The following is a 26,340-nucleotide window of genomic DNA, read 5'->3' on the forward strand; positions in this document are numbered from 1 at the left end:
GGTGTGCATGTTTAAATTTTATTTTCTGGCTCATTTCACAAGACATTTTCAAATTAGTGATAGATGTTAAATAAATCTTAAATGTCCCTGTTGTGGGACAAATAAAGGATTATCTTTTCTTATCTTATCTTGTCTTATAGGCAGGGAAGTCAAAGTTTCGTTAAGATAGAGTTCTGTAACCCCTAACAATATACCTATCTTTTACCACTGTTTGCCACTTGTTTTTGGCAGTTAGTAGCTGATATGCCTTGACTGCTTGGCTGGTGTGTTACTGCCACATATAACCAAATCTTTTTTTTGGCCCTCTGCTGAATCATATGTGTATCATATGGCCTATGGAATGAGCTACACTTGAAGACACCTTAACCTTCCTTAGTCCCCTGTTTGAGCTACCATAGCCAACCAAGAGGACAGTTAAATCAAGTTGAGCTGAAAAGATACCTTCCCATGCCGATGTTTCAAGGTATCCTAGCCTACAGAATCAATCAATCAATCTTTACTTGTATAGCGCCAAATCACAACCAATGTTATCTAGATGCTTTTACAAACAGTGCAGGTCTAGACCATACTCTGTTAAATTATTAACAAAGACCCAACATCAAGACACTATAAGACACAGTCTTATCTGATCTTAATCCACCTTGAGTAGAGCACTTTGCAGTATTTAACAAGTTACAGCAGCAAGGAAAATCTTTCTTTTAACAGGCAGAAACCTTGAGCAGAACCAGACTCGTGTCAGACTGCCATCTGCCTCGACTGAGAATGTTTGAGCTCTCCCTCTTGAGACGGAGCTATCCTTGCAAACAGAATGAGCTACCATAGCAATCAATAGAGCCAACCTTGACAGCAAAATTAGCCACACTTGCTGCCAATTACAGCCTACAGTTTTATCTTCCAGTTGCCTGTAGAAATTAGCTTTCTTGGCCTACAGTTGATTTACCCTAGTCAACAAGAAGGCAGCATCCTCACCATAGACTGTATCTACAGTATGTCCTTACCAGACAAGAGAATCAGTGACACAAACCCACAAAATGACTTCAGCTGACAGAATTAGCTGCCCTAACTGACCTACTGAGGTACTGTACCTGATTGAATAAGCTTCCCTAGCTGAAAGTCTTAGTTGATTGCCATTTCAGATTACATGTTCTAAAGTAAAAAACATTTTGATACATATTTCCTACCTGAAACAATTTGTCACACTACTTTGAACTGTTCAGGTAAATTGCAGTCTGATGCATGACAGCAATTTTGACAGAAAGGTCATCTCTACTTTTACCTACATTTATAGAGGTAAAAACCCTGAGAGAGATTTTGAGTAGGTTTCACAAACTGTAAAAATAAATAGTGATCTCCTTTCACCAAAGTCTTAAAGCTCTTATAAAAGTTCTGGCTTGATGCAGTAGCCAAGCCACGTACACACAGATAAAATATTTTGAGGAAGGAAATGCAGCTAAAGCTATATAAATGCATTTATACTTAAAGAGTACCTTCAAGATGCCTTCAATGTGTTTCCTCGCTGAAGTGAAGGTAATGAAAAGACACATATAAGGGATTCAGGAGGAATCTAAAGAATGTGTACGTATTCTGAAAACAGCCACATTTTGACCGTTTCATGTTCAAAATCAGATGATAGCTTCAGAATCATCCGGCGCTGGAACACATGGAATAAGTTTGGTTCTCTGGCAATTTATTCATGCAAAATATTTTTTACAACTTAGCTGAAATTGGTGATGCAAGAACATGAAAAACTCAGTATTTAAAGAGGGTAACCTTTTTAAAAACAAAGACATAGAGAACTTTTAGAACCTCATTTATTGAGTCGTATGGATCACCCGCAGCATTCTCTTTCTCTTTTATTTCAAAACTGTTAATTCAGGGTATAAATATATAATGACTCCAGTTTATTTCTCACTGTGAACAGGAATATTTCATGAATGTTTAACTGTGTAACTGCTGGAGAACCAAACATGATTTTTAAAATTGTCATTTAACACAAGATGAAGACTCATTTATCAAAGTTTGCTGTATGAGAAGAAAGCATACACATTCAAAAGGAAAACATTGATAATGGCAACTTCAAGGTCACATTACATCATCTCTGGTCACAGGTACCTTTAAAACACTACATGACATTGTTATGTAGGTACAGCGCCTATATTTACTTTGAGAGGAAGTTTTACACCTCATGAAAGAACGGACCAAAAGAGCAACTGAGTTCAAACATTTCAACACAAGTACAATGGGAAGAGGGTCAAGAGGGAGAGATCTGTGTTAATGTGTGTAGTTTCTTCCTAAACACAAGTTTCCCATAACTCTGGAAAAATCTGGAAAACTCTACTCTACTTTCGGATGCAGGGTTTCATTGTCTCAAAGAGTCCACAGTATGACATTTAGAAACCGTATTTGGCCTGTGTCTGCCTGCGGGTTAGCTTGTTATCTGCCCAGTTATTCTTCAGCTCCAACTCGCGTTCCTTTGCCTGTGAAAGAAGAACATTGAGTAGAACGCCTGGTGAGCTTCAATTTGGCAAATGTTGAAAAAAAAAATGTGAGAAATGAGAAAATGCTGATTTTACGACAAGCTGGTCGTAAATCAAACCCTGATTGAATATAGAGGGAGATATAAGCTCTGAACAACACCCAGCCTCATGCAAATAAACACCTACCCTTAGTGCTTAACCCTACTTTGAATACCATCTGTGCTCTGTAGAATTCAAAACCTTGTCTGACACAGAACAATGCCTGACATGATTATACATGCAATAACTCTGAGACTTGAATAAGAAACTACTGGAGAAAAGTAGCTACATGATTAGCTAGTTTGAATGTCTTGTGGAGACTCATCCTGCAGCTCAGTATATAACCCCTGGCGTAAAAATAGCCAACAAAAGGCATGAGGTTGTATTGTGCAAACATCAGTATAACAGCCTATAACTTGGAGCTGAACGTGTGCAGACGTGTCACACTGTAAACCCTGACTTTATCCTGCTCTTTAGAAGTAGAACCTTTGATCTTGCATTAGAAGCTCTTGCTCATTTTGATTGAATTTGGTTACAACAATGGCTGCTTGCCCCATAAGTGCTTCCCTGTGTAGGCATCAGAAGTACTCTAATGTAGCAGGATTGCACTGACTAGTACGACAAGTTGACCTTTGCTGTACCAAAAGTAAAAAAAATGTTTTTTTGTAAGGCATCATCTTGCAGGGTTAATTTTAAGGGAAATACCGTCCAATGATCTACAGAATTAGCAGAACAAAACAGGCGACACTGGCTAACCATATGGTAACATTAACGCTTAAAGATGAGTTTCAAACTCAACTCTATTATAAAAAGTCGTACTTTGCACATCATTTAAAACATAACTTGTGCTTAGGGTTGCAAAGGGGTGGAACATTTCCGGTAAATTTCAATAAAGTTTTCGGTAAATTTCCATGGGAAGTGAAGCTGGAGAATTTTGGAAATATTCCAAATTGGAAACTTTCCATGGGAATTATGGGAATTAACTGGGAATTGAGGGTAATTTAATGGAAAGGTATCATATCCAAGCATAAATATGGTTTGTTATAAGCAGACATCCATCCAAAATAATACAATTAAAACAGATTTATTTGTAAGTAGAACTTTATCAAGTGTTAAATATTTTAATGAACAATCAATTCTTTCATTGAAGAACAAAAACATGAATGTTGAGTTAAATATTACTCATCCCCCGACCCAACCCATTCAGAAATTAACAAAGTCCCATTCAAAATGTTAAATGAAGAGTCCCTCTCCCTCCAAAAAAGTCCCCTTCAACATGCAAATAAAAAAGCATCTTCCCTCAAGCTTCTCAAGCCTAGCCTCTGCATTTTTGCTAAACCCTGTCAGGCAATGGGCTCTTCCTAAGTTCCCTATTAAGAGCCAACCTTCAATTTAGTAAATTCCCATTTATTCCCGTTAATTCTCATGGAAAGTTTCCAACTTTGAAAATTCCCAGAATTTTGCAAGCCTACTTGTGCTTTTATAATATTGTAGGTTAACTTTTAATTTTAATTGCACTCACCTGATGAATGAGATATGTTATCTGATGCTTGCGCCTCTGTTGCCCTGTAGGCTGTTCTCCTTTTTTCTGCAGAAAGGCAAAAGACAAAGGTTAAGTTCATTGAGATGTTATATTTACAGTATTTTACTCGGCAGGATTGACAAAGATTCTTGAGAATCGTCAGCATAAATTACATTTTCAATAGCACTGTCAGCAAAAAGGTACTCCTGCATTTGTTGCTTGTTTGGAAGCAAACCAGAGTCATTTCATTCTCTGTGAATGTTCATGTCAGAAAATAAGACTCCTGTGTACTGAATCAGGCCAAGAAATATTTTTGGATTCACCACATCAAGTGTTTTAAGGCTAGAGGGCTTGAGGTGTTCCAAATCCTAGTAGAGAATTAATCAATATTGAGCGAAAGCAAACATCTGCCTCCTTTCCAGGGGCTGAGCAAATACCACAAAAACAAACCTATAAGCACAACCTCGCACTCAACACTTCAAAAAAGGGCTCCTGATGCAGGACGCCATCATTACGGAGTTCTAATCACCTTGCTGAAAGACTGACGCATCTGCTTCTCCTCTGATATGCTCTTTGTCATCCACTGCTGGTTTCCACTCAGCTGGTCGTCACCTTTGATCTCCAGGAACTTCACCTCCTCTTTCCCTCTGTTTCGCTTACCTTGAAGTCGCATAAACTGAAGAACATGAAAAATATGCTTGTGTGAGTTAAACAATGTGATGTTGTGAAGTAAAGCAGAAGCAGAAAAAAAAGAGGCAGCAGACTTCTTACCGCTTCATCATCAAACATGGCAGACTGGCCTGGCTCTTCAGCTTCAGCCAGCTCAGAGTTAGGCTCTTGGTAGTATGGCTCATTATAATAACCCTGTCCAAAGAGAAATGATTAGGATTATTTTATAATAACAGCACTTTCTTTTTTTTTAGTACACTCTGTTTAGCTGGAGCTCTAACAGCCATCCTGCCAGCTACAGATTTAGATAGTAATGGATGTGATGGAAAGCAAACCCTACAAGAATCAGGGGCTATGATGTGTAGCATGTGGCTCTGTTGTCTCTATATATTTGTGGTTATATTATTAATGGTTGTTAAAAAGCTCAACTTGTTTTCCTTGTCATATTAGCCTCTTTACTGTAAACTGGATAACATGTAAGTGCATGCACATATCGACTATTCATGGAGTCAAAGCTATGTAACAGTTTCCATGGCTACTTTTAGATCTAAAAAGCTGTTAATAAGATAATCCAGAACTTTCAAATGAACTTAATTTTGAAGTGGATTGGCCTCAATTTATTCCTGAAAACTCAAGCAAATTTAAACTCAGCCAATTAATGTAAAGCCAGTTGGCATAAACAAACAGTAGGGTACTTTACAAGCCATAATTACCTCAGGGAGAGCTTCTGGGCCTGTCATGGGCTGATATTGAGGATACTGACTGCCCCATGAACCAGCTCCCTCACTGCTTCCCCCAAAGTCGAGAGGAGCATCAGACTGACCGGGTTCATCTAAGGGTGCCAAAGGAAGAGGCTCTGTGGGCGCTCCTGGCTCAGGGTCTAAGCTAGGGACAACTGCAGGGAGAGATGGGGTGCTCTCTCCCAGAGAAAAGTAGTTCTGTGGGGTTATTTCCTCTTCGTTATCTTGTTCGTCTGTGGCTATCTGTCGAGCCAGCTGCAGGGCGGCTGACTTTGCTGCAGCTTTGATAGCAGAGGGGGATGCACTGGAGTTGAGCAGACCCTGCGTCGGCGTCCCAGCCTTGGGTATTTTGGGTTCTTGGCGCTTGGTAAGTGTGTGAGGAATCAGGATTCTATCGGTCTCCTTCACTATCAGGTTTTTGGGTTGAGGTAGTATGGAGGACAGGCCTGAACCTCCACCCTAGAAGATGAAAGAGACATGGGTGTTCAGTGATTAGTTGCCTCCATCAATACACTTGGACACTGTTTGGATATATTTCCTAATGTAGAGAAAATAAGCTATTGTGTCTCTTCTTGTTGATGCATTTTTAGTTTAAATACAGACATGCTTCAAACAAACAGGAAGACATAAAAACAGGAGCTGGCACTTAAGAGGGTTAACAAGCGTACATGCAAATCCAGTGTTTTGACACAAATAAGCCTCATATCACATGTGCACAGTCCCACAATCTGATAATAAAAACAAGTACACGTGGCAGCTTTTAAATTGAAAAATGATGAATTAACATTTACTCTTTAATCTGAATGGTTGCCCAACTGAGTAAGTATTTTATTAGACCATCTAGTACAACCCTTTCAAGCAAGAGCAAGTCATCACACACAGTGGGCCTTTCCTACCTGATGCAGTGGTTTCTTCTTTGTTGGTTCCTCATCATCCGAGTCTGACTATGGACAAGAAAAACATTGATTATCAGTAAACATCTGATCATTCATCACAAGAGCTCATTTGTATGAATCTCAGTACTCACATCCCGCCTCTGGATTTCTGGTGCAGTGATCTTGACGGGCTCTGTTCGTTTCCTCGGCCTGGGCAGACTAGCAAATAACCCTCCTCTAGAAGGCTGAGGATCTGGGTCATCGTTTGACGTTTTGTCCCCTGCAGAAGGCTTCTCTCTTGTCTCCCTGCTCGGTCCATAGTTTCCTCCTGCTGAGCCTTTCTTTTTGGGAGCAGGCAGGACAGAGAAGAGCCCACCTGCACTAACTTTGCTCACCGCTGCGGCAGATGTCGGAGTTCCTTCTGAATCACTCTCATCACTGCTGCCATATGCGACCAAAGACATGTTTTCTGATGTTATCAAAGACTGCTGATCTGCTGTGACTCGTGGACATCGATTACAACTTCTCCTTGATTTGGTCTCAAGATGCGGTGCTGACACTTTCCGACGAGCTTACTTCAATTAAAGGTAGGGTAATCTTTGCCAACTGGGTAATCTAATTATTCCAGGTGGGGCTACAGTTTGATGAAAAAAGAACAGCTTAAAAAGGGCCTCACAGCGAGCTCATTAAATGAAGGGGTTGTCCCAACTTCACAAGCTAATGTTAGCTTGGCCGATAGCGTACGATGTAGGCTAACCAGTCCTTTCTGACCTAGTCAAATAAAATACTCCTCAATTCTGAAATTACACATAACACAACAGCGGTTGATGCTGCATCTATGTATTTTTTGCCACAAAAGCGGATCTATTTTAATCCCTAGACTCCATCAAAACATTCGACTCCATCATTGATTGAGGAAACGACTGCGCATCCTTCTGCGCAGTAAATTCTTCTTCGTCTGTTTTGTTATCAATTACAATCCAATTTCAGGGAATGTGCGCCCCAAGCGGATCGGGGGTATAACTACATCAATTTACAGTCTAAAACTCAAAATATCCCTTGGAAGCAAGAGCTCTTTGATCATTGGTGGATAAAGCACACAACTGCATTACTTGGGTCAAAAGTATAGCTGCTTCTGGCCAAATAATACTCCCATACAAGTAAAAGTATGGCTCAGTCAAATTATGAATTCAGTTAAAATACTGGAGTCAAGAATATGTACATTTTGATAGATAGATAGAATGATAGAATGATAGATAGATAGATAGATAGATAGATAGATAGATAGATAGATAGATAGATAGATAGATAGATAGACAGACAGACAGACAGACAGACAGACAGACAGACAGACAGACAGATAGATAGATAGATTGTGTCGACATACCAAACGATTCACATCCATAATTCTTGGACCATTAACTTTGGGTTTTTACTTGAATTGAATATTAGTGTTCTGCAGTGGTGGACAATGTACATGGCTTCATTATTTGAGTCAAAGTATAGATCTTCCTGGTCAAACTTACTCCAATACAAGTGAAAGTTGTTCAGCCAAAGTATTACTTAAGTTAAAGTACTGAGGTACTTGCTTTTAAAAATGCTTCAGTATTCAAAGCACTCTAAAACATCTCAAATGTATATTCACAAAGCATGAGTGCAGTCAAGAATACATGGGTGTACATTCTGCTATGTTCTGTTTATCTAGAAAACATGATTTCATCGCTAAAAAGTTTAACATGAAATATAAACTGCAAGCACAGACAAGTTTAAAATGTTCATCTGAGATAAAACAAGTGTGTTAGCTAGACCTCCACATGCTTTCTCAGGTTAGATGCTGATGTTTTGTAGGCTGTGATGAAGTTTGTGTGGTAAACAGATTTACAACAATACGAATCATTCTTTATTTCAAAAACCTCAAACGTCAGTTTAAAATATGGCCGTGGTGCTCAGGTAGAGAATCTACATCCTTCTTGGCCGCTACGCTTAATCGAGGTATGGCTACACCATTGAGACAAACCAAACACAAGCACACAAACAGTTTACGGTCTTACGGGATCTGATTTCAGAAAAGAAAATTCATCAGCTGACTTCAAAGCAAAAGTAGTGAGTAACTAGAGCACTGCTAGAAATGTAGTGGAGTCAAAAGTATGATATTTGTCTATCAAATGAAGTGGAGTAAAAGTAATAAGTTCCCCCAAAAGAAATACTCAAGTGAAGTACAGATACTCAAGAAATATACTTAAGTGCAGTACTCAAGCAGTGGCAGTTCTAGACCAATTTTACTGGGGGGGCCAGGCTGGGGCCAAGGGTGTTGTCAGAGGGACACATTCAACCCTGACAAAAGAGACTGAGAAGGGCGAGGACCGGCTGTGAACACACTGGCAAAACATCAGTGCATCCCTATATACTTGATATATATACTACTGTGTACTAGATCAAAATGCAGACTGACAGCAGCTGTTTGGCTATTTACACTCAACATGAGTCTCTTAGCACTCTAAGGGACTGGAATCAAGTGCCACACACATGTGTTCTGCCTGTAACATCGTTAGATACCGAAGCTTTCTTATTGTATAATATTTGTTTGGAGGGGGGGGCACAAGGGGATCCAGGTTCAGTTTTACAGGGGCACCGGCCCCAGATCTGCCACTGTACTCAAGTAAATTTACTTTGTTACTGTCCACCACTGTCTGTAACTTTATACCTCATAATAATCAATGGATGTATATGTATGTATGCTTGTGTGTTTCTGCGGGCATGTATATGTGTGCACTTGTGTGGACGTGCCTGTGCTTGTGCATGTCTGTGCAGGCAGATGTATGTTGGTATGGATAATGGGGTACCTGCTTCTAGATGAGGTTTTGGTCAGCTAGGCATTCTTTTCTTTTTTCTTTTTTCAATGGTTGTGATAGGTTGGTACTGTTGTTTTTGATTTCAGTGATATATCGTGAACCCTGACTTTACATCCTGATGAGGGTGACTAGGGAGGGGGGAGGGTGGGGGGTGTCCAATTATTCCATGACCACTCAATTGAGTATAATATGTGAATAAGCATGTGAGAAAAACAAATAAAGTCTAACTATAATAATCAATGGAGTGCTTGCTTTGCACAGTGCTTTTTTTTTTTTTTTTTTTACATGTAGTACACGGGTTTGTCCAGCAGGGGCGCTAACTGTGCAGCTTCAACCTGTACTGGGGGCGCGTCTGCAAAGTGGGAAGCGGGTTTCAGTTTCAAACCCAAACAGTGCGAGGGAAGAGAGCAAGTGGCGTATTGGAAAACGATAAGTCCTCATAGTCAAAGCATTTCGTCGTTATAACTCTTTCGTGATTTGGACGCTGTGGTGGTTTTCTCGGACGTGGTTACAGTTCACAGATTTCGCGGAAAAAAAAAAGTCACCCGCGGCGTCTTCGCTCCAGTTTTCAATTTGATGATAAACCGAGGTTTGGATTGTTTGCTGCAGGTGTTGTTGACCTCTGTGGATACTGTATCACGTTGAAAAAGCTACTCAGCTTTCTGTACTATAAATCTGACATTACAAGCTATTTTTTTGCAAGAAAAATGCCGAGGTCCAACAGGCAAAGGGAATACAAACCTGGAGATCTTGTATTTGCTAAAATGAAGGGATATCCACACTGGCCTGCGAGGGTAAGCACTCAGCGTTGAATATCTCGTTTCCACAGCTTTGAGTTTGCTGTTATTTCCATCCATTTTTCTTGACTGCTCATATCACTTGTTTACCCGTGAGGCCTAATAGCAGTCAGCGTTAGCTACCATGAGTTAGCCTGGCTTGCTTGGTCGTGTTAGCTAACATTGCCTTGCATCAGCACAGTGTAGTGTAGGCAGATGCACATTTCTTTGGGGTGATTCATCGTGTAGACAGACGTTTAATCTCCCATACTGGCGAATATTAATAACACTGTAGATTGAAAGTTGCATTTTCCAGGAGTGTTGCTTTGATCGTGTAACATTTCCATCCCCCTGGGGCCTTTTAAGCTAATTAATCTTCACCCTTCTTTATGAGGGACCGAGAGTTAAAACTGAACACAAACCACGACACCACTTTGCAAAGATACTCCTCCAAAAAAGTTTTGTTTATCCTTTTAATAACTGTAGCGTTAACCAGACCACACATGGCTAATGGTGAAGCCATATGCCTCTGTTCTCTGTAAACACGCCTGTCTGCAACAAGTAGCAGTGTTTCTGCTCGTAATGTTTAATTACTTCCATTACAAATGGCTCGCAGCTAAAAATAAATAGTTGGTATAACGTAATGTCTATGTGGTCCATACACACAACAAGCACTGTACGCTTATTTTGCCGTCAGTGTTTCCTAATCATTTAGCATGAAATGAGAACTGTGAAGTCGAATAAGGTCAGCATGCGTTTCCCTCTGTCATGCAGCCTCAGCCAGAGCTTCATGATCACTGTTACTGAACTATTTTGATGTTTTAATTGGATACAAATGACAGAACTGTGTAGATATTCTGTTCTACATTGATACTTTGTCTAAAAGGTGCATTTGGACCAAGAGTTCCAGGGTCTTTTAGCCCCCAGAACTACTTTCCACTGAACTAAAAGGTTCCTGTGGCCCCCATTGTTGTCTGCGTTTCGACCGTGAGCTGAAGTCCAGGGTAGATTGTGCAAATGAGGCCAGTGATGTATGGAGATAAAAAAAACTATATTAAGTAATATTTTGAAATGTAAATAAAAAACTATATTAGGATGCATTCCCAGGAACTCCCTCTGTGTTTCAACAACTGTGTTAACTCCACAAACACACGTTACGTGCAACCGAAAGTCCCAGGACCTTTGAAAAGTACTACCCCCCCAAGCAGGGGCTCTATAGGGGGGAGATTATCTACCCCTGAACTAAATTTAGACCCTGGTTCCTCCGGTTGAAACGCAAGTAGTTCCGGGGTAAAGTTCTTGCGGTCGAAATAGCCTTTAGTGTTGCTTGTTTTCTTTGGAGGAAACAAGCCTGTTAGGGTTTTTTTGGCTCTTCCTCCACATACCTTGTTAATGGTTAGTTTTATTATTGAATTGACCTGTTATATCTTGGCTCGTGTTATTGAACAACAATGTTTTGTTTTGTTCTTTTATATGAACAATAAATTAATAGAAGCACTTTGCACTTTTTTCTCTGGACTAGGGATGTGACATAAACTGCAAAACTATTAAAATCAAGATGCAAACTCTAACCACAACTGGGCCAATGACTGAACATGAAACTCTGGATTACAGTTTCAGACAGTGTTACGTATTGATTGCTCTTACTTATAGAATACCAAGTTTCTTTTATTGCTGTTTCTGTAAATGTCTGTATCTGCAATCATCAAGATAGTGTAGGTAGTGCCAGAATTTGCTTCTGCCTCTTCCCTCCTTTTTCTCAGTCTTATCAGATGTAAACACCATGTCAGCAGGCTACAGGCCCTGCCCCACCTACCACCTACTTACACAGTGGCCACATTTGTCAAAAGGCCTGTCTGGCAGAGGCAACAGACACCATGCTGCACACTTAAAAAGACATAAATATTGCCCGAGTAGTGGGGCCTAACTGGGAACTGTTAGGGCATTGGAAGTGAAGCTAAGCAGAATGACACCTGTCTTCAGGTGGCCCTGTGTAGCAGTGCAAATGAAAGGGAGTTTTACTGTCTCTGGTAGCAACTTACCAAGCTGACCACAACATTTTGAATACCTGTTGATTAAAAATGAAATATATAAACTCTCTTGCTGGGATGTCAAGTTGTACAGGCCTTATATTGCATAAAGAGTTACAACTGTTGTTCAGTTGACAGATGGAATCACATATTTTAAGTGTTAGGCATTTTTTTTATTCATCAAGAAAATTTAAAAAATGTTTTTGATTGAAGCTTCACCCTCTTCAATATCCCTCTTTTATTTTTGTTGTTTTTAGAGAGCTTTTTTGACTAGATCTGAATCAGACAAAGTTGACTTTTATCCTGTGTTCTGCATTTCTAACTGAGTTACTTGCCTCATCTTCTTATTCGTTGTTGTTGAACATCATTTCAATATTTGCAAAGCTGAATCCATCAAGTTATTTATATTAATTTACAGATTGACGAGTTACCTGAAGGAGCTGTGAAGTCCCCTTCAAACAAGTACCAGGTCTTCTTTTTTGGAACGCATGAGACGTGAGTAATGTGTGTTTGTGGTGTTTATCCTATTATTGTCCATTCATTGGCCCCACATAATGTGTAGGGTGAATCTTGGATATCTTATGTGGAGCCATATAGACCCGTCTGTATAATTTTATATTAGCAGAAGAAGAAGAATAAATCTCCATACAAGAAACATTAAATTCTAATGAAAATGTCATTGTATTCTCATTGCTGGTTTCTTTTGGTGATAGCAGAATCTGTGGTATTTTGTTTGTGTAACATATACAAGTACAGCCATTATATCCAGCCTTAACTAATCTTAATCTACATTTAAGATCATAAGTTCTCATTATTGTCATCAATGAATTTGATCAAGTTTCATCCCTAAAATGTGCTGTAGTTCATTCAAATTTTTGAATAGACTCTTTTACCCATCAGGTACACACCATAAGCCAGATTTAAGTTGAGTTTAAATCAGTTTGATTGCATCATTCAATACAATAACTTCTAAATATCTCTTCTCTTCACAGGGCATTCCTGGGAGCCAAAGATTTGTTACCCTATGAAGAAAATAAGGAGAAGCTCGGGAAACCGAACAAGAGGAAAGGCTTCTCCGAGGGACTCTGGGAGATTGAGAACAACCCCACTGTCACGCATGAAGGCTATGAGGTGCGTTTGTGTCTACAACAGTGTCCATGTGCATGCTGTCATATGGTACTATAAGTAATATATTCAATCTTTGGTGCTCCAGGAACAGATTTAGTAGTTAAAATCATTTTAATCAGACAATGCAACTGAATACAACTAATAGAATGCCTGGGCATTTTGTAAAAAATGTCAAGTGCAATGCTTTCTGTATAAACTTTGTGAAATCAGCGCATAAGTCATTCTTCTCTTTATTCTCATTGAGTGTTCAACATGACACACATCTTTTTGTTCAGATAATGGAACCATGCTCTTGTCAGCATGTGTTAGAGCTCTATTAAATCAGCAAATTAAATAATTATTGTGCCAAATGCTGAAAGAATGCAAGAGAAGTGCCCTGCTTTCCTCATCTGAGACAGTATTAAAAGTATTGTGATCTGTGTGTGCAAAAGTCTAACTTTCACTGACTTAAATTGTCCTTAGTCATCAAAGAAGGAGAATGCATCAGAAGGAGCAGATGACACCGGCGGTTCAGAGAAACCTGATGCTGAAGGTAGCAGTGATGAGGATGAAGGAGCCCTGGTCATCGACGAGAAGAACGAGAGGGGCGGAGCGAAGCGAAAAGCAGAGGAGTCCACGGAGGTGAGACTTTAGTCTTTGAGTCTACCAGAAACAACATAGAGGGCCTACTGTTGCCAACTCTGACGCTTGTCAAACCTTGTTTAAGGCTTCTCCCAAGAGGCCGAAGGACACAGAGGCGGGAGGTGACTCGAAAGTAGACGGCAACAAGTCAAATGCAGAGACAAAGCTCAATGATGTAGCTGCACCCAAGGCGACAGCTCCCTCCTCACAGAGCGAGTTGAAACCAGAGGCCCAGGAAAACGCTGCAGCAGGAGGCCAGCTAACAGCAGAGAAGGTGAGACACGCTAATATAGCCTGGATGCAGATGTTAAAAACGATTTGTAAAGTTATCAGAAGTAATGTTAGGCATAGCGATTGGATGATCAATAAAGAAGATGGAAATTGTACGAATATACTGACACGTAGTCTAATAGTTGCTCTCCACTGTTCTCCCTGCAGCCTGTGACAGACAGCGCTTAACGTCTACTCAGAAGAAAAACAAGAACCTTCTACGCTTTTCTCTGGAACTTGAGCATCAACATGATTACCTGCAGGGTGCCAGATTTCAGCTCTTTAACTAATTTTAAAAACCTGAGTGTTTGTATTGAGACAGAAACAAATCCTCATTTGCCATTATTTGGGATATCATATATCCCAGAAACAAAACAAAAAAAAGGTTTGCTAATCTGATTCCAAACAACTGCAATGAGCACTTTAGGGCTCATTTCTAAATGGGATTTTGGTGTGTATATATTTTTTATTTCTAAGTGCAATTACACAATTACAAAGACTGAATGCTAGGTGTCAAAACATTTTTTCAGTTGTGAGGGAAGACGCAAAATACAAAATGATTGAAAAGAAGAACATTTAACCAGGAAAAAAAGATGAAAGATCCTATTTGATTGTTTTAAAACTTAGATATTGTACAGGAAAAAGGACAAATTTCACACATGCTCAGCTTTAGTTCACAGATAAAAAGTTTTATTTCTGTCTGTTTTGCCTAGCTTTTCAGCCTCAGCCTAAGCTCTACATTTAGTCAGTGGTTACAAGATTGGTTGCACCGTAAGAATTTATTTTTTGCCCCCATTCATCATAATCTAGTTCTTTGTATTTTCTGCAACACAGGTTTTGTTGCTTTCCATGGTTTGTGCTTCATGCAGGTGACCAATTTATGTGCTTAATTTCACAGGATTGAACATTTAAAGCCCATTTGAGGAAAAACTTCAACCCCAATTCCAAAAAAGTGCAAAATGTTAATGAATCCGGGTTTGATGGTTTACAAAGCCCATGTGAAACCGCATATTTAATTGTAAATAGTGCAAAATCAACATATCAAATGTTAAGAACTGCAGTTTTATTCTGTTGTTAAAATATATGTTAATGTTAAATTTAATGCCAGCAACACGTTTCAAAAAAGTTAAGACAGGGTAAGTTTTCTGTTGTGTTCCACCACCTCTTCTTTTAACAAGTTTCTGTTCAGGCTTGGAACTGAGGAGACCAGTTTCTGGAGTTTTGAAACTGAAACGTCCCATTCTTGCCTGATAAAGGATTTCAGCTGTTCAACAGTTCAGGGTCTCCTTTGTTGTATTTTTTGCTTCATGATGTGCCAAATATTTTCAATGGGTGACAAGTCGGCACTGCAGGCAGGCCAGTTCAGCACCTAGACTCTTCTGCTATGTAGCCATGCTGTTGTAATACGTGCAGAATGTGGTTTGGCATTTTCTTGCTGAAGTATGTAAGGTCTTCCACGAAAAAGGCATTGTCGGGATGGCAGTAATATGTTTCTCCAAAACGTGTATGAATTGTTCAGGTTACTGGTGCCTTCCCAGATGTGAAAGCTACCCATGCTGTGGGCAACTGTGTGGTCCCTCTCCTCTCTTCATTAGAGTGGAGTATAAGGCGTCCATGAGGATGTCAGTTTTTGATTCGTCAGACCAGAGGGCACTTTTCTACCACGCCTCAGTTCATCTTAAATGGGCTCAGGCCTGGAAAAGTCGCTGGCGTTACTGGATCATGTCAATATATGATTCCATCTTTTCATGGTGCAGTTTTAAAACGCATTTGTGGATCATCACACAGTGATAAAAATGTGTTAACAGACGGTGGTTTCTGGAAGTCATTTTGAGCTCATGCAGTGAGTTCCACTACAGAGTGATGTTTGTTGTTAATGCAGTGCCCCCTCAGGGCCCTTAGATCACAGCCTTCTCCAGATTTCTCCCCAAATTCTTTGATATTTTATGCTGAGGAATATTATTTTGAATTATTGACTCATGCAGTCTTTGAGTGGTGAACCTGTTTCCATCTTTACTTCAGAAAGACTCATCCTCAGTCATGTCACTAGCCTGTTGTAAATTAATATTAGTTGGGAGATGTTTCTTCTGGTGTTTTATTTTAGTATTACTCAACTTGTTCATTGTTTTGTTGTCCTGTCCCAATTTTTTGCTGGCATTGATTTAAAATGAGAATATATTTTCATAGAACAATACAATGTTTCAGTTTCAACATTTGATATTTCGTCTGCTCCATTTTCAGTTGAAATTTGGCCAACCTTGATAACCTGGTTTTATTGACGTTTTACAAAGCATTGCACCTTTTTTCAGAATTGGGGTTTGTATTTTAGGATTCAAACATTCACTTTGTAAAGCCCTTGTGGAACTTTGTTTTGCTGGTGTGTTTATTGAACGCTGAAAGACATTCCTGAATGTTGCTTGCACTTGATATTTTGAAGTCAAGCTTGAGCTGTGCTATTGGTGGTAAAAGTTATGTCACTACTTTCTCTGGATGAGTTGCCCGACAAAAACGTTAACAAAGTTCAATAACTCATCTGTCAATCACTTGTTATTGCAATCTATTATTTAGCTCACATGAATGCTGCCATTATTTACTACTGGAGGTATTGCAAAGAATTACATTCAGTAATTGATTGTACCAAATATTTTCTTTATTTTTCCAGGTGGACAATTGTATTTAACACAATGTGAGCAAAGACTTTTGGTTTTTTTCAGCCCTCTTAACTGGAATATAAGGCTGTTTTACTGAAATGGTCTTACCATTCTTTTCTAGGCTAAAGAAAGTTGTGCTGTTTTAAATATGTGTTTTATTTCAACATTTGTTCAGACGACATGCTTCAAATTGTGGTGTTAATTTTCACAGTGATTTTGAAGGTTCAAAGGTTTTCTAAATGCTCGCCTAGCTCATCGTGTTACTTGACTGTCATTGTTTGAGTGTACATTTGTGTATTTGGCAGTGTGAGCCCACAGTGAATCAAATGATAAACCTAAGTGAAATCACAGCTTTTAAAAGTGAAAATTACCCTGACTGCTATTGAATGATCAAAGTGGCCCATTCAAATTTAGTGTTGTAATTCCAAGGGTATCATTTGGCATTACGGTGAAATTCTTGGTTTAGCTTTCTAAGTTGCTTTCAGAAGCTGTCATTCATCTTAATCTGCTGCTTAGTTTACTGTTGTAGCTGCCAGTCCATTTAATAAACTTGTCGATTACAGAAAATACTGTTCTTGTTTTTTTATGTTCCTAACATTCTATTTCTTCTTTCCAGTTTCTCCACTTCAGTCATGAAAGGACCTAAAAAATCTATTTTTAGTCATTTTATCTTTAAACCAACAGGTTTGTCCTTGTTTTATGTTGTGTAGAATCAGCCGACCAGCCCTAATTAATCATTTCACATCATATTTTTCCCCTGTTACAAATGTATAATACTATGGTGGCACCTTTTTGTGCACTTGTCACAAATAATTTGATCCCGAGAGAACCCTGCGGCACAGTTTTGGGCTTTAGGGCTGCAATAGCTGAACTAGATTTGGTGTTACATAATGAGGCATGACAGCTTTGAATTTGTCATGGGGTTTGTTTGAGTGTGTGTTCTTAAAATATATTGTTTGGTCGTCATTTCTAATTTTTTCACAGTATCCATCAGGTGCTGGACTTACTTCCAAGTATTGCTTTGCAGGCATTCTTTCTTGCAGCTAGTGCATCTGTGTGACATGTTGAACGACTGCCTCAGCATGCTTACTGTACGTGTTCGATTGCAGGTTTTCAGAAACCATAGCCCCTCATCTCTTGGTACATGGGTGCTATACATATCACTCAGCCTTGGATGTTCTAACACAGATGCTCCCATTGTAAAACAAAGTAGGACTTCAACTAGCAGATTAGTAAACTGTAAAGGGTGAAAACTAGGTGAAACATGTAGTACATAGTCAATTTGCAGATAAGTATGGAAGCCCTTAAATGGAAGAGTTTTTTTATAGTTTTTTTAGGATAATTACTTGTATGCCCAGAGTTGCAAACGCAGAAAATAAAAATAGAAATACTCTCAAACTTACCTCATTAGTGTATGCAAAAGCACCATAGCATACTGTGGTCTGGCCTATCAGTGACCACCCTATTCTTTTTTTTTAATTAAATTGCCAGAACACTATCATGAGAAAGTCAGCTTCGTTATCCTAAGATAATTTGAAAAAAATACCCAGGACTACAGAAAACACAATAAATGACTTATCATGGGAGAATTGAGTAAATATAATGTATGCAAGCATGTCTGCTTAGGGGTTCTGAAGCTGTCCTTGGAAAAACTATGAATTTAATAAATATATTCAAGTTTTTAAATATAAAACACATGGTGAAAGAAAATTTACAAATGGATTATGAAATGTTACTTTTCCAGTAACACTTCCATGTTTTGGATTATTGTTTAGCAGAAAGCTTTCTGAGTAAAAGAGTAACCATGAAGATATTTTTTTTAAATACTTAACATTTAAATGAAGAAATGTGTTGTAAAGTGAATGTCTTCTGTTTTGGCTTTTAAAATATATAATGAAATGAAAGGTTAAGAATTGCTATCAGTGGCCTGCCTTCTAGTTTTTTTATTTCATTTAATTATTCAAGAGTAAAGGTGTTCATATACAGGTAGTAGAAGACAGTAACGCATAAATCAAGTGAAGACAGGTTAAACAATATAAACATATCATACATACAGAAACAGGACAACACAATATATATAAAAAGTAAATACACATAAACAGAAATATGTAAATAATTGTTTACCTAAGTCTCAGGGGGAACGGTTTTTATAATAATTGTTACGCGTCTGCAAGCCACATGACATGAAGGTCAGAGGTCATGGACAGGGACACTAACAAAAAGAAACTTAAAACCCTCAAATACAAACAAATGTAAGGCCTTTGGGGTCTAAAAGGTGGAGTGGAGGTGTAAAGCTCCACAGCCACCCACTAATTCTACTACAAAGAGTAGACAAACTAAGGAAAAGGCCTAAACCAACTGTAATCTGAAAAACAACTCTCCTGAGAGATCAATCCTCCTTTTATTTATCCTTTCACCACCCTCATTCCCTCCACAAAACATCCACAAACATACATACATACACTCTCACAACACACTCTTCAAACAAAACCCAGAGGAAACAACTGAAGGTGTTGTCTTCTCTGTTGCATACACCTAACTGAGGGAAAGGAGCTCCTTTTATTGAGCAGCCAGGCTGATGAGCTCAAGCTGGGTGCAATGAGGGCAGGTGCTCTCAATGATGGGCTTGTTAGGAGCCCTGGAGGTCTCAGACTACCTCCATCTGTAACAATAATAATAATAATAATAATAAACTTTATTTATATAGCACTTTTCTAAACAGTTACAAAGTGATTCACAGAAAGTAAACAACACTAATAATAAATATAATCCAGTCCCTTAAAAATAATAGTTTATGAATTTGATGCATTTGTGTCATTGACTAAAAAAAATAAATTAATAAAGGGCTTAAACTCTAGAAGGAAAATTGAAAACTTTGGAAGTGACTGCGAATTTCTGTTTGTGAATGAAAAACTTGGCATATAGTGTAATGAAGTTTATATGTTCAAGAACAATATTTTCATTGTTATCATAGTAACAAGCAATGTCTTTGAGTTTAAGAGAATAAATATAATCAGCAGCTGAGAAAAAAATGAGATTCAATGTCTTTCCAGAATATTTTGGATAGTTCACATTCAAAAAAAAAAGTGAGAAATTGTTTCTGCAAAAGTTGCACTTATTCTCAGTATCTGTAAACTTAGCAATGAGGCTGTTAACAGGGTAAATTGTATGTAGTATTTTGAAGTGTACCTCCTTAGCTTTGTTTGTGATACAGTATCTATAAGGTAAAAGCCAGGCCCTCCTCCAGTTTATGTTCTCAATCTTACATCTCCAGAAAAATGTTCCTTTTGGAACCAATTTATTGTTCCTTTGAAATATCTGTCGAACATGCTTATTGTTACATTTTTTAGTCTATCTAACATCAGTTTTGGTTGTATCATGTCATTAGCACCGTAGTACAAGTGGTTTCTAACCAGTTGAGTCAAACCTTTTGGGATAGCACGAGTTAATGAGTCTGTCTTCTAATCATCTCTCATTTTAGCTGTCCACTGACGCATTAGCTAACTACTGCGCATGCGTGATGCCGCGTCTCCCCTCCGGTCCACGGGGTGGCGCTGCTTGTTTGTGCGCCTGCGTCAGTGAAGTACATGTGACATTGACATCAACAGAGGGTAAGATATGTGTACATGTTTCTAACAGCTCGTTTTTCTTAAAACTACGCGTAGTATAAAGTCCATTTGATCAGTTATGTGGAAGTTAAACTTAAAATGTTAGTATGTTTGAAAAAGCATGTAGGTATCCGCTATTAAACCAACGTAAATGATGCCATATTCGTGAGATAACGTTAGCATAGCTTACGTTGAGGCAGATGAGTGTTTTCAAGGGACACCATTTAAGCTGTCAATTCATCCTTTTCGCTTTGCCCCTGCAGCACAATGAGGCTGACTGCTCTCCTATCGATGGCAGCCAGGGTTGTTGTGCCCAAAGATTACCACTTTGGCACAAACAGACCCTGGACTGCTGCTGCAAAGAGGCTGAATCCTCCAGGTAAAAGGAGGAGAAAGGTGTTTGTGGAGCCCATAGCAGCTGAGGACTGGTCCGTGTTCAGAGGGGATAGGGTGAGTTACTTATACAGGAATCAGTTCATAGCAAAAACCTTGAGGATAATTTTGAAGCCTGGCTAGGCAAGTTTATTTATAAAGCACCATTCTTACAAAGAGCAATTCAAAGTGCTTTGCAGTGTTAAAAACAAAAACCAGGACAGGAACAATCAACAAAAACACACAGCAAACACTTCAAACATTTACATTTTATATGCGGCCAGTTATGTTTGATCTTCTCTCTCTCTCTACTTATGTAACTTAACGTACATAGTAGTGTTGGGTCTTATTATTTATTTAAATTAGGAGGGATATTATAAATAATCAGCCCCCCTTCACTGCTCTGAAGTACGTAACTTGCAGAGTCTTACTGTCACGCCAGACACAGAATCACAGCTGGTCTTGTCTTAACCGAAATTAACCTTTAGTTATTCAATTCATCTCAGAACTTCTTCTCAAAGATTAAGACTCATACATTGAATCTTTTCTGTGTCAAGTCGCAGCCCGAAGCTGGCTCAGACCTCTTGACACCCCCGCAGGGTGCCCGTATGCCCAACATTTAGTTGTAGATCCAATATCAACTTAATTCCATAACGCCATACCTTGTAAGAAAATATACAATTTAAAATGTGACATTAAACAAACATAAGCATGAAAACATAAAATATTCTAAAATCTAAGATCAAGAAAGAAAGAAAGTAAAATTAGTTAGGAAACCTAAAAATGGGTTTGCATCCATTAGTGAGCAGTGTAAGCAGCTAAAAAGAGGAATGTTTTGTAGTCTGTTGGATCTGTTTTTTAATTGAGAAGGATTATTTTAAAAGACATAGAAACCTGTTAAAGTGTCCTACTACAACATCAGGGAGCTATCTGAACTTTGTTAGATGTCACACATCAAGTTTCACCTCTTAGACTGTGTTTTAAGTTATTTAATTTATTGTAACTCTTTTGAAGACCCTTTAAAAGAGCACAGTATTAGACTCATCTTTGTTTACTTGTATAATAGTAAATCTTACAATGTTAAGTCAACTGTAGTGCAATATTCTTAAGAAGGACTTAAAATTTGTGCACAAGATTTGATAGTTTCAGCCAATTATAAGAAAATGACAAGGGTGTAGCCTCAACTGAACTCATAATGATAAAATCAATCAATCAATCAATCAGACTTTATTTATAAAGCACGTTTCATACAATGGCATTTTAACACAAAGTGCTGTACATACAAACAAACTAAAATAGAATAAATTAAGAAAAAGATCCCCCCCAGCCCGACCCCAAACCCACCCTGCAATCCTAAGTTTAAGAACACAATATATGCAACAATGGTAATAAAAACAATACAAAGAAAATAAATAAATACAAAGAAAAAAGAAGTTGCTGAACGAACTGAGGAAACGCTTTCATGATATCTTAATGAGGAAACACTGGAGGTCAAATGGTAAGTTGTTAAAACTCAACACAGGAAATTAAAATCACCGAAATAAAACAAATTTCTAAGATAATAAAACACTAAAATATTAAACCATTAAATTGAAATAAGATGCTATACTCAAAGTAAATAAAATTGAATAAAAGTGACTAAAATTTGAACTAGAAAATAAATAAATAAATAAATAAAACTGTATAAGACTGAAACTCAGTTGAAAGCGAGACTAAAAAGGTAGCATTGAGTTTGCTTTTAAAAAATGAAAAGGCAATATATGTACGCCATGAATGTAATAGAGAGGTTACTGTTTGAGAATCCATTAGACTAGAGACTGTAAAACAATTTGGCCAACATGTTGAAACAAATGTAGATGAAGAGGAAAATACTTTTTATGTACAATATGAGTTATTGTTCTGTTTGTATGTCATTCTAAGGTTGAAATTCTCGCAGGGAAGGATAAAGGAAAGCAAGGGAAAGTGATCCAAGTCTTCAGACACAGAAACTGGGTCATCCTGGAAGGACTGAACACAGTAAGAAAATCACATTTTTCTCAGTAAAAGCAGACAGGTTTGATTTAGCTTTGAGGACCTGAGCTTTGTATCACCTTTACCCGCTAACTCTACCTTTTTTTATTATGAAATCACTGTTGTCTTAGTAGAAGATCAGAGGCTTTTTAGATAGTTGTCAGTAAAATGGTCATTTCCACTTTGCACAGAATTGATACTTCAATACACACTTCAATTCCAAACACACACACATGACATAACACCTCCTACCTTCCCATTTTCCAAATTTAAAAACTATTAACAATGAATGTTGTACCAGTGAAAGTGTAAAATGCCATGTGTGCATTATTAAGCTCCACCAGATGGAGCCAGATGTCTGGAGTGAGGGTGCTACTGCTCATAACGTGCAACAGAAAAAGCTATTTCTTCACCACCTGTTTGGTTTTAACAATGAACCATTGTTTTCTGTCTTAGCATCACAGGTACATCGGAAAAACTTGGGATTACCGTGGGACCTATATTGCCAACGAAGCACCCATCCTGGTTCGCGATGTTGCCCTCATTGACCCTTCAGACAGGTATTGTAAACCTGACTGCATTGCAGCTGTCAGGTTGACAATAATTTGCTACAAGACACACAAGCACGCACCATTTGGCTTCGTAGCAGACTAATGTGTGATTTTCTGTTATTGATCTGCCAGGAAGCCCACTGAGGTGGAGTGGAAATTCACAGAGGAGGGCGAGAGGGTCCGAGTGTCTCTCAGGACTGGTCGGATTGTCCCGAAACCTGTAGTGGAGCGGCGAGACGGCATTGTGCCACAGCAATGGAAAGGTGATTATTTGTGTGTGTTGGGAATGGAGGAACATTCTTTGCAGACACCAGTTTATTCCCTGTGTTAGCTAAGAGTCAGCTGGTTTTCTCCCATTTTCCACCCAGACTTACATTCTAAAAATAAGTTCCTGAGTTATGCTGAGTGATTGATTTACAGTGTCGGAAACACAATTCTTTCCAAACTAGAAATACATGAGAAGTGTAAATGTCATCAAAACTTTACAACCTTCCAAACTATTTTTAAGTTCATGCATGATGAGTTTAAAAATAAGTGTTTGTGAGAGGTGTCATCAAAAGACATCAAAAGGAAGGATTTTGAACAAATTTCTGATAAAAATGGTCAAAAAAATTAAATGCGATTCGGACCATTCATCTTCAAACGTATTTTTGCCTTTGATGGGTTTTTTTTCTTTTAAATATTGACTGAAATTGTTGTTTGACGATTGAAAACAAGGCTAGATGAAAAAGTTTAACCCTTGATTATTTTATTAGTTGTTTCATCTTGTCTTAAGTTTCCGATCAGACCAAAAAAAATCAAAAAAATCTTGATGGTTTTATAGGGAAAGACATTTTTTCTTCGTAACCAGAAGACATTTCACCTTCAACTACTTTCTGGGAATATTTTCCTCTTTGTTACAATTTAGGAGTTTTTCTTGCACTTATAATCCGTCCAACCAAGTATTTGACTCCACAAATCACATAGTTTTTTAACTGTAATGGTAATGACTTTTAATGGGCTACAATACACTTGCCTATCAAAGTCTAAGCTTTTTAATGCTGTGCTTTTCAATGTGTGTAGGTGTTTGCCATGTGACTAGCTTTTATTCCTACACTCACAGACGGTCCCAAAGACACCACTCCAGAAGACACTCTAGAAAAGACCTATGTACCATCTCTGAAAACCCTGGGCGAGGAAGTCATGGAGAAACTGGGCATCCAGGAGAACAGGAGGCAACGCACATCCCACTGGTACTAACCACAGATATCAGAGACACTCAGGCCACAGTTGTGCCATCAAGTTTTCACAGGGCCTTTGGAGACACCTTGTTTTGATGGGAGTCTAAGAAATCAAAAAGAGACTGTAAGTAACTGGAGAAAAAGGCTTTTAGACTTAAAAGCAACATTCAGACGTTAGGGAGGAAGCCGCTTTGTTTACATGTAAAAAGAGGAATCAAACATGTAGACAAAGCTGCTAACAAACCTAAATTAAATACTTCCTGAACGGGTGCAGCTTCAATAATTCTTTGTCTGTTTCTTTTTATGTTGTTAATAAATATCACAAGTATGATGGGTTGTTTTTCCTGGTCATCAATTCATTCATCACTCAGCTACCTTTTAAATCACCCTGGTTGTGATACATACGTGATTCCATACTTGATACTCTGATTGGTCGAAATCCCATAACAATGATCACATATGTCATATATCAATCTGTGGAAAAGAGCATTGGTAAACATGCTAGCGTCTTGTCTCACTCTGTCGAGATTCTATTTTGCATTATCAACTACTCACTAGGCTGGGTAGCGCTGTTGCCTCACAGCTAGAAGGTTCCTGGTTCGAATCCCCGGCCGGGCGGGTGCCTTTCTGTGTGGAGTTTGCATGTTCTCCCCGTGCATGCGTGGGTTCTCTCCGGGTTCTCCGGCTTCCTCCCACAATCCAAAAACATGCTCAGGTTGATTGATCACTCTAAATTGCACGTAGGTGTGAGTGTGTGCGTGAATGGTTGTCTGTCTCTCTGTGTTAGCCCTATGATAGGTTGGCGACCTGTCCAGGGTGTACCCTGCCTTCCGCCCGAAGCCAGCTGGGATAGGCTCCAGCCCCCCGTGACCCCTAACGGGATAAGCGGTCAAGAAGAAGAGGAAAACTACTCACTATACATCATCCCTTTTCAAAAGCAATGCCTGATTTTCATTAGTTAGTTTTCAGTACATTTTTATTTTTTATTACTTTGGTCAGTTTCAAGTTATTTCAGTTTTTTTGTCTTTAACGGAAGAGTATTGTAGTGTGTATTTATTAAGAATAGACAAATCTGTATCATTTTTGCATTTATGTACTTCAGTAAAGTAAAGTTGTAGTTTTTTTTAAAATGGTTACTAATGAGATTCTAGGTTTCCTAAAAGTGTAGATATGAAATCTCAAGCAATAGCAGCACTGTCGGGAAGGAAAGATTTGCAGTTCTTCTTGAACAAGGCACATACTATGATTTACTCAGCAGGGAGGAAACAGTAAGTGGAAAAAATATCTTTTGAAACCAGCATTTCAGCTAAGATACCAGTATATAGTTAGCTTGTATGTGGGCCAACATTCAGAGAGCAGCATCCACTACCAATTCAAAGAAACTGTCTCTCGTCCTGGAGAGAGTAAATTATTTGACTTTATGTGTTGATTCATACACACTGTAAAGTTTGCTAGAATGGAAAATTGCTCTGTTTATTGGCAGGGTTGATAATGGTAATAATAATTTCTGCCTGTTTGGATTATTTATAAGACTTGAAACAGTCATATTATTTTACAGAAGCCCAGACATGCTGCTCTCCAAAACTTAAAGCCTTGAGACAAATGAGCCTGTCTTTCCTAAGAGTCTGGGAAACAGAGTGGAGAAGGAAATGGTCTGGAAGGAGACTACACAGACTGGATGGTTTCAACCAAGCTCTCACTCACCTCATTTGACTCTTCATAAACTGGCACTGCGTGTTATTACTGTGATGTCTGACGGCTTTTACATGAGGTTTCAAACATGACCTCACCCTTGAATGTATGACCAAAAAAGTTCCTCAGTATTGTATAACTTGGCTATGAAAAGTATATATGACGTCAATGTCAGAATCACTGAATGTGTTGTAAGATTTCAGTTTAACAGTTTTTTGTTCACTCATTTAAAATCTC

The 26,340-nt window shown here is 38.5% G+C and overlaps 3 protein-coding genes across 6 annotated transcripts; 2 read left to right on the plus strand and 1 right to left on the minus strand.

Annotated features, from left to right (window-relative positions):
- Positions 1-1,793: 1,793 nt before the first annotated feature.
- On the minus strand, positions 1,794-7,278 carry prcc (proline rich mitotic checkpoint control factor). The gene is made up of 7 exons (XM_034704342.1): positions 6,475-7,278; positions 6,344-6,391; positions 5,421-5,906; positions 4,810-4,902; positions 4,568-4,714; positions 4,039-4,104; positions 1,794-2,477 (listed from the first exon to the last, which is right to left on the minus strand). The coding sequence occupies exons 1-7, from the start codon at positions 6,784-6,786 to the stop codon at positions 2,391-2,393; spliced, it is 1,239 nt and encodes a 412-aa protein (XP_034560233.1). The 5' UTR covers positions 6,787-7,278; the 3' UTR covers positions 1,794-2,390.
- A 2,153-nt stretch (positions 7,279-9,431) lies between these two features.
- Positions 9,432-17,217, plus strand: LOC117827688 (hepatoma-derived growth factor-like). 3 transcript variants are annotated; one of them, XM_034704344.1, is made up of 7 exons: positions 9,498-9,763; positions 9,878-9,968; positions 12,399-12,475; positions 12,973-13,111; positions 13,571-13,729; positions 13,815-14,003; positions 14,168-17,217. In XM_034704344.1, the coding sequence occupies exons 2-7, from the start codon at positions 9,882-9,884 to the stop codon at positions 14,186-14,188; spliced, it is 672 nt and encodes a 223-aa protein (XP_034560235.1). In that variant the 5' UTR covers positions 9,498-9,763; positions 9,878-9,881; the 3' UTR covers positions 14,189-17,217. The 3 variants fall into 3 exon arrangements, with proteins under 3 accessions (XP_034560234.1, XP_034560235.1, XP_034560236.1); XM_034704345.1 differs by having other exon boundaries at positions 9,503-9,783; XM_034704343.1 differs by having other exon boundaries at positions 9,432-9,968.
- Positions 17,218-20,127: 2,910 nt separating this feature from the next.
- mrpl24 (mitochondrial ribosomal protein L24) lies at positions 20,128-24,742 on the plus strand. 2 transcript variants are annotated; one of them, XM_034705569.1, is made up of 6 exons: positions 20,128-20,261; positions 20,522-20,708; positions 22,551-22,646; positions 23,097-23,200; positions 23,324-23,454; positions 24,294-24,742. In XM_034705569.1, the coding sequence occupies exons 2-6, from the start codon at positions 20,526-20,528 to the stop codon at positions 24,428-24,430; spliced, it is 651 nt and encodes a 216-aa protein (XP_034561460.1). In that variant the 5' UTR covers positions 20,128-20,261; positions 20,522-20,525; the 3' UTR covers positions 24,431-24,742. The 2 variants fall into 2 exon arrangements, with proteins under 2 accessions (XP_034561460.1, XP_034561461.1); XM_034705570.1 differs by lacking the exon at positions 20,128-20,261 and adding an exon at positions 20,358-20,381.
- Positions 24,743-26,340: the final 1,598 nt, after the last annotated feature.

Source organism: Notolabrus celidotus, chromosome 16 (genome assembly GCF_009762535.1).
Source record: "Notolabrus celidotus isolate fNotCel1 chromosome 16, fNotCel1.pri, whole genome shotgun sequence".
Classification (NCBI taxonomy): Eukaryota; Metazoa; Chordata; class Actinopteri; order Labriformes; family Labridae; genus Notolabrus; species Notolabrus celidotus.